General features: G+C 34.8%; 1 protein-coding gene across 3 annotated transcripts; it reads right to left on the reverse strand.

The window, feature by feature from the left end:
- Window positions 1-2,267: 2,267 nt before the first annotated feature.
- On the reverse strand, window positions 2,268-7,043 carry LOC116847557. 3 transcript variants are annotated; one of them, XM_032822657.1, is made up of 2 exons: window positions 6,459-7,043; window positions 2,268-6,362 (listed from the first exon to the last, which is right to left on the reverse strand). In XM_032822657.1, the coding sequence occupies exons 1-2, from the start codon at window positions 6,735-6,737 to the stop codon at window positions 5,424-5,426; spliced, it is 1,218 nt and encodes a 405-aa protein (XP_032678548.1). In that variant the 5' UTR covers window positions 6,738-7,043; the 3' UTR covers window positions 2,268-5,423. The 3 variants fall into 3 exon arrangements, with proteins under 3 accessions (XP_032678548.1, XP_032678547.1, XP_032678546.1); XM_032822656.1 differs by having other exon boundaries at window positions 2,268-6,365; XM_032822655.1 differs by having other exon boundaries at window positions 2,268-6,756; window positions 6,819-7,040.
- Between the last annotated feature and the right edge of the window lie 998 nt (window positions 7,044-8,041).

The following is an 8,041-nucleotide window of genomic DNA, read 5'->3' on the forward strand; positions in this document are numbered from 1 at the left end:
TCTCTCTCCCCCCTCTCTCTCCCTCTTTTCCTCTCTGTTTCCGATCAACGTAAAAAATTTACTGCAATAATGATTCCTGTATCAGCTGTATGCGTCTTCTCACGGTTCCTTTCTGAACGTGGAACGCGGAAAGATGGAAGGAAATGTACAGCAAGTGTACGCAAATATATAAGAAATGGCGTATAATATTTAATATAATTTCTCAATGATAATCAACTTTTTACTTCACGGAACACGCAAAAAAATGCCTTAGTAATATCAGCTAAACCGCGATAGCTGATTCAAACTTAGTCAAAAGGCTAATCGTTTAGCTGTCACTACTAAGAATTGACTGACAGCTAAAGTGCATTTGCTATAAAATACAAATATATTAGGTAACATTAAAAATGTATATTATTTCAAGTAGCTAAGAAAATAATAGTTATTCCTAAATTTCTTATCGTATACATATATTAAAGAAGTTTGCCGCACAGCTACAATCATTTGTTACATTTATTTTTAGCAGCTAATATTTCTCGCTGTAGCGCCTAAGTTTAAACAGCGAATAAATTTAGCTTCGGTAGTATCGACATTAGCTGTCCCTATTTCAATGATACATCTTATCTGCCACAGTTATTTTAACTCTAGTTTTTTTTTGCATGAAGTTACTATCTGGGCCTGATTATTTTGCGCTGTAATCGGGAAAAGAGTTTCAAATCGAACTTCGGGAACGTAAACGAAAGTTCGTTTTTGGGGGGATTTTAGGTTAATTTTATCTCTCACCGGAAATTTTATACTAGATTCACAATTGTTTGAAAATTTAACACTGAAAAGTGAAACTTAGTAACAAATAGCAGTCACCTGAAATTTTGAAAAACAAAGACCGATTGTACATTCGCGCGAGTTTATCTCTGGAATATATCATTCGATTATTCTGGAGAGCATTCTTAACATATGAGATATAGCTACTTAAAGTGTGGCAGATGAATATTTCCAAAACTATAATATTTGACGACAAATCAATATTATGAAGCAAAATTAAGGTGTGGGTGTGTGTGTAACATTTTAGCTTTGTTTGACAAAATGTCTTTCTTCATCAATATTTTGGAAATATTCACTTGTCACATTTTACGTGCCTCACTCTATATAATGTGATACTACAGTGTATACCAGTTTAATGCCAAGTTCTCGAACCTCCTCTTACTCACGTAGAAACTCTCATTGTCGCATCCGAACAAGACTCGACTCGCGAGATTTGACACTTTCGACAATATATAATAATCGCTTGATTATCGCGAACGGCACCTTTACCATGACTCTGTCGATTAATTCTAACAAGTTTCAGCAAATGTGGCCCGCAAAATTTCAAGCATAATCCCTTCGGTTAACTCGCTGCCCAAGTTCGTGGCCGAGCGCATCCTCGAAGGCACCGCCAAGGAACGAGACGCTGTCCTGCGGTCGAGCTTGCTATCCTCGCGCTAGTATGTGTCGTGCGGACCTCAGGTAAATTGACGAGATACAGCACGGTTGTTGTGTATGTATAGCGTACAATGTGACGAGCGTTAGCCGAAATAGCCGACATGTCTCGCGACAAAGTCCCGGGGAAGTTATACGGCGGCTATTCGCAGCCTGTCTCTCTCTCTCTCTCTCTCTCTCTCTCGCCCCCCATCTTCTCATCTCCCCTTTCTCTTTGCTAGATAAGCACGGACGCAGATTCAGGAAACTTTCCACCCGCAGTGATACCGCCGGTGCGTCGAGTTCAGAGTTACAAGTAATCGTTAATTAATTGCATTTTGTAATCAACCGGCGGTCCACATTCCCATTCAACGGATAAACAAGCCGTCTCTTCTGTTTGCTCGCCGTAACGGCACCATGGTACGCGAGCAATATTACGTTGGCGTTACCACCGCCACCACTATGGATAAAAAATAGCCGAACTCTCCCGAGAACACAGCAGCGGTAACGTTTTATTGAAGAACAACAAATATTTCGAGAACCGGCCGCGTTGGTTTACGTAAGCACGCTGAGCTCGCCGAACGCTTGATTCGATCACTAAATATTTTTCGATCAATTGTTTTAACGTCCCCCGCGGCCCATGCAAAACTGTTTTTTGCGAAAACGCGCTCGCCGCTCCGATTGACGTTGGCACGCGCTCGCCTTACGGCAGATTCATCACGCGAGAATAACGAATAAATTATCGCGTTACGAAGCCATCAACGGGCAGAGCCAATAACGTACATAAGAGTACGACGTGAAATGTATATAGAATAAAAACTGCAAAACAAATATCCGCTTGATGCATTTTTTTCTATTTATTTTTTTTTTTTTTTTGGTAAATTTACTGCAACATTCTGAAAAATATTTATCAACCGCTTAATTGACAGAAACGTGCTACACGTGCGTATTTGTCCGCCGGACAATGTTGTTTTGTGTGTGTGAATATATAAAACTATTTATTTACGCAGAATCTTTGAAGCCGGGAATATACAAGCAAGGGAGACCGATGTAAATTCGTAGAAGTAGATTTGTTGAGCATTTTGCTCATAATAATAATAATAATAATAATAATAATGATAACAACAATAATATATTGTTAAACTCTTAGGTTACAAATTGACAGATTATATGTGAGAAAAATACGAAAAAGTGAGTTTGCTAAGCAGACCAAAATGTATGACGACAATCACTCCTTGAAGTATGCAACAAAGTATTAAAATGACCCCTTGATATATGCAATACGAAGTATTGAAGTCACTCCTTGATATATGCAACATAATAACTTACGTATAAAATTGAATGTTTGTCTGCATATTCCATACCAACTCTTATACTCTTTGACGCCGATCTGAATAAAATTTTGCATAATTACTTTCTAAGACCTGGCAGCACACAAATATAGATTACCATAAAACCTAGCATCCTCACTCCTTGATTTTATCCTCTTGACATTTTGTGATAATCTGTGATATCAATGCCAGATAGTTTAAGAATTAGTACACTATACAATACAAACAATACTCAATCCTCCAAGTGACAAAATATTTTTGCTATCTGCAGAAGACTAACCAGACTCATTACTGTCTCTTCCTCGATTTTTTCCCCTTAGGATACGCAAAAAAATCTTCAACAATTATTGATATTTTCTTTATTCTTCCAATTGAAAATCAAATAGCTTTTTGTGGAAAATAAATTACCAGATGTTTTATTTTTAATGATCTTTAAACAAATGCTCCGAGAAACGAAAACTCCATAAAATAACCCGAGCATAAATGAACCTAGTTACTAGTTGTAAGGTTAATACTAGTACTTCCAATTAAATTCATAAATAATTAACGCCAAGAACGAATACAAAAAATAATAGCAGATAACGCGTAGACACTAATACATTTAAATGAATAAACCGAAACAATGTTAATAAATATTCTATTACTATAACTTTCAACACAGCAGAGTAGAAAACATAAAAGGAAACAATGCAATGAGAAAAAGATATTTCAAAATTTATTTGTAAGATATGTAAAGTTCCTTCACAGAAATAAATTTTATATTCCTCAAATAAATTGCATGTATTTTTTCTTAATGTACGAAATTCAAGTAATAACATGTAGTATTTAACTGCGCAATACAAAAACGCTGCACGGAATTTGGCTGCGTGAAATAAAAATAGTGGAGAAAACTGGTTTTGGAGATGTGTGTCACACATGGTATCTACACCATGAAAATCAAAATACCATTGAAATACCAATTCAAGTTAAAGAAAGTCAAGTAGATCCCCAAACGAATTCATATGAAGAATATAACGCATATATGACACAACATAAAGTACAAATCTCAAGTGAAGTACAAATTTCTGATATAATTTTAACTAACCTGACGGTTTGCTGAGGTGTTACGTGCTTATATTTTCTTATACTTCAAGAAAAAAGTATTTAACAATTTATTTAGGGGATATAAAGTTTATTTCTGCGAAATAAACTATTTTTGTGAATAAACTTTATATCTCACTAATAAATTTTCAAATATTTTTTCTTAGTGTTCCATAAGTAGAAAACATAGGTATACATTTTGAAAACGCTACGTATCAATTAAATTTTGTTAACTGAGATAAAATACATATACTATATTCGATCTACATAAAAAATTAGATAATAAACGATTAAGATAATAACGACATAAAATTATGAAAATAAATTAGAAATTTTTTTATTTTTAATCATTAAAAGTTAGAAAGATTAGAAAGGAAAGTTGCATGTCACATTAATTTTATGATTATTTGTTGATTATCAGAACAAATGGAAAATGTTATAAGACTGCTTGATTGACTCAAACTCAACACTGCATCGTGTGCAAATAAACGCAAGTAAAATATTATTAGCTATAATAAAGTCTTCTGCAGTTGTGTGATATACTGCTTTATGTAATAAATTTAATATTTACATAATACAAATGCACATTTTTAAGCTGATTATTTCATGGTAACATTGCTCATACAATTTTATGGAATTTATACACAACCAGCATGTCTTTCTTAAATTGGTTAATACTACCCTAATAGCACAGATATCCAGAGAGTATTCCAAGGATGTTCTAAGGATGCTTCTACATCCTAAAAATGTTCTCAGGTGGTTCCTAGAAGATCTTGTGCTATTAGGATATTAACGTGAAAAAGAAATGAAACTCTAATTAAACTTTTTTTTATTAAAAACATCAAATATTAATTCATAGAATTAATCTGTATTTAACCTGCATATAGCTTTTAAAACTATTTACATAGACAGTCGTGTCGACGAAGTAGCAACAGTGAAATGAACATCAATGCACACTTAAATGGATGGCACAGAAAAATGTAAGCAGTAATGAAATCGACAAATCACAATCGATTATTCCTAGATCATAAGAAGAATCATCACATGTGGTTAGTCAACTTGCTTATAACTTAAGTTTCACTGTTCAAGTTTTACTGTTTGCATTCTTCTGTGGGCTCCCATATTTACTGTTTATGTTCTTCTGTGATCTTACATATTAAATGTAATATTTGGTTTCCTTTTTCTCGCTCAAGAAAAATGTCGGTGGAATTTTAAATGTCACAGTTAGAATTGATCGCTGCTATTTTTTATATCTACTAAAAAATTATTTGTGATATCTAGTATTTACAACAGTAGTATAATGTGAGGAACATTAATCATCACATTTGTTTTTCTCTCGTCGCTGGTCTTTTTTGTCTACCAGAATCAATTTTTCTAATAATTGTGACTGTCTGAATAGACGCCACACAGAAGGTTTTTTTTAATTAAAATGCCTGAAGTGGTACACACTAGTGCAAGTTAGAATAGTGCAAGTTAAAATGAAATATATTAATTAAAGACAGTATTCGCTAATCATTTATCCAGCTGATCTCTCGTATTCAAATAAAATTTCTCGTATCCAGATGTCTTTTCTGAGTGCTATGAAGAATTATTACGGCGATTGTTATAATTAGACTTAGTTTTTTGCAACAAATTCGGGTAGATAACTAAATACTTATTGCGATAAGATGCGCCATCAGTCTCCAAATCTCTGTACGGCTTGCCAGAACAAAATTTGTTTTCACCATGATATACAAACTTCACAGTTGTGTCCAGAAACGCTTTGATCAGATTCACATTCCGCTGAGACATGAGTTTTGATTTTGCAGTCAGTAGTAACGGACACTTCACATTTCGTATCTTTACTAGCAATGTCGATAACGCGTCCCACTCATTGAGATCTGCCTGAAGTCCCACAACTACATTTGGCCGCTGATACGAATTACTGTCCATGTAGCTATGGTATGACATATTGCTACATTCGAAACTAAGCTTCCGCCTGTAAGTTGTCGAACACTTCGCACAAACTGCAATATCTTCACATTCAGCGCGCAATTCTGACCCTATCAATACAATTTTTAAGTCTTTTACATTGGGCAAACCGTGTAGGAAAAGTTCCCAATAAGGCAAATATTCCCTGTCAACCAGGCCTGCAGCTATTATGTGAACGACATAATGATTTTGTTTATTCTTAGATTTTAACAGATTTACATTTTTCATTCCATAATACAGTGTTAGTGGTGCTGATAAGTAATCGGAGTAGAAGTAATCCGCAGTGATCCATGTGTAACCTTTTATGGTGTAATATCCACGTCGCACATATTGTTCACAAAATGTATGCATATTGTCAACACGTCTACACACATTGGGAAACGCACAGAATTTGATAATTGGCACTGAAATACATCTCAGCTCCAGATACAGAGTAAGATGTAACAGCAGATCCTTACACTTGGTGTGGTGGTTCTTTGTGAAAGCTTCTGCGTGATCAAGGCAATAGTTAACGGACCAGCACTTCTTGCAAGGGTGAATGTTCACCTGCTGGTGACAAATAAGACATGATTTGGCGAATATAATCATCTGCTCCTCGTATGGCTTTAAATCACGTGACAGCATTGTCTTTATCAGACCTACAAATTCTTTCCTCGACTGGTTCCATCCCTCCAAACTTAATTGGACAGTGACCCAGAGATGTGGATGGCTCTTCAAAAGTGTTTGCATAGCCATGCAGATCTGTATGTGATGCGGGTAGTCTTTTTGTTGGTGCTCTGTCTTGCAGTAGGTGATCATGTAGCATTGATCACATGTTATAAAGTCGCCATGGTCTCTCATCTTGCAAACGTGACACATATTCGGATTGAAGAATTTGTTATAACGTTCAGGCTCTTCATGATGTGCCATTTGTTTATGCATGCCGTTGTTTAGACGTCGACTAAGTAATAAAGTTCATTGAGCTTACTGAATTTGGCGTAACAGAAAAGTACGTACTAATACCTTCTCAAGGATATAAAATTGCTAGAATATAAAACAGCAGCCCAAAATAAAAATACATTGTCTCAGAAATGCAATACTTCAAACAAAATATCAAATATATGTATATTGCGTATGTACACTGACAACGTGCTTACAAGTTCAACGCTATATCTTGAATCTTTTAGAGTGTAAGATAGTGTAGAAAAGTGTAGATTAGCGCGCCACCTCCAGGCCTACAACATATACCTTTCCGCAAGCCAAAATCTAGAGACACAGACCTTATTTCTCTTTTATCGATAAAAGTGTCTCTAAACGTGTTGACAAGTCTGTCAAAGAATTTATCAGATTTAGAGGCACTTTTAGGCCCGATTCCACTAACGTCGATCAAGCCTTAAGCCATGCTTAAACTATTTGAAACAAAGACTTAAACTCAGATCAAAGCCCAATCGACGTTGGTGGAATCGGGTTTTATTCATAAAAAGAACTTAGAATATGAGCTATAAGATAGAATTCACTTAACGCTGCGAACATTTTAAAGAGTCGTACGAACCAAGGGGCGAATCATAGCCTTTCTTTGCGCGCTCCACAACGTTTATATCTTCAAGTGGATTCTATTTTGAACGTGTCTTTAAAGGCCCGTTATTCCAATATCTTATGCCCATTTCTATCAACTTTGATTAAATTAACCAAAGTTGGTAGAAATAGGCATTAATAAGTTAACTGATAATTAAATCATATGTCTGTCTTTGTCTAATTTGAAGAAAAAACGAATGGAACAATTGACCCTTAACCATATTAACATATAAACAGTATTATAGAAAATATATTTATTTAATATTATATGTTTATTATTTTTCCATGTAATAACTTAATTTACATAAATTGATCAGTTTTTTATCAGTCTTCTATATATCTGATAAATAAACTAATTCATAAGAAATTTTTGTTAAAAAATATTAATTTTTACAGCAAAAGTATCTGTTGACGATTTTAAGTTATTATAAATCGACACACACATACTATATTCACAATGCATATTCGCTGGATAAACTAATGGCAAATTAAGTAATTACACTCTGGCGGTGAAATAAAAAGACTAAAGCGTTCCAGCTACAAGTTGACACCGTGTAACACTATGTCACACAATGTATGACTGTGTTTCGTACCTGGAAAGCATCTTATACTAGATCCATAGAAGTAAGAATAACAGGAGGGAATGTATCCTTCCGCACGCGCACGGCAAG

The sequence above is a fragment of the Odontomachus brunneus genome, unplaced genomic scaffold, assembly GCF_010583005.1.
Source record: "Odontomachus brunneus isolate Ranch 3 - 2012 unplaced genomic scaffold, Obru_v1 Obru_scaffold_080, whole genome shotgun sequence".
Lineage (NCBI taxonomy): Eukaryota > Metazoa > Arthropoda > Insecta > Hymenoptera > Formicidae > Odontomachus > Odontomachus brunneus.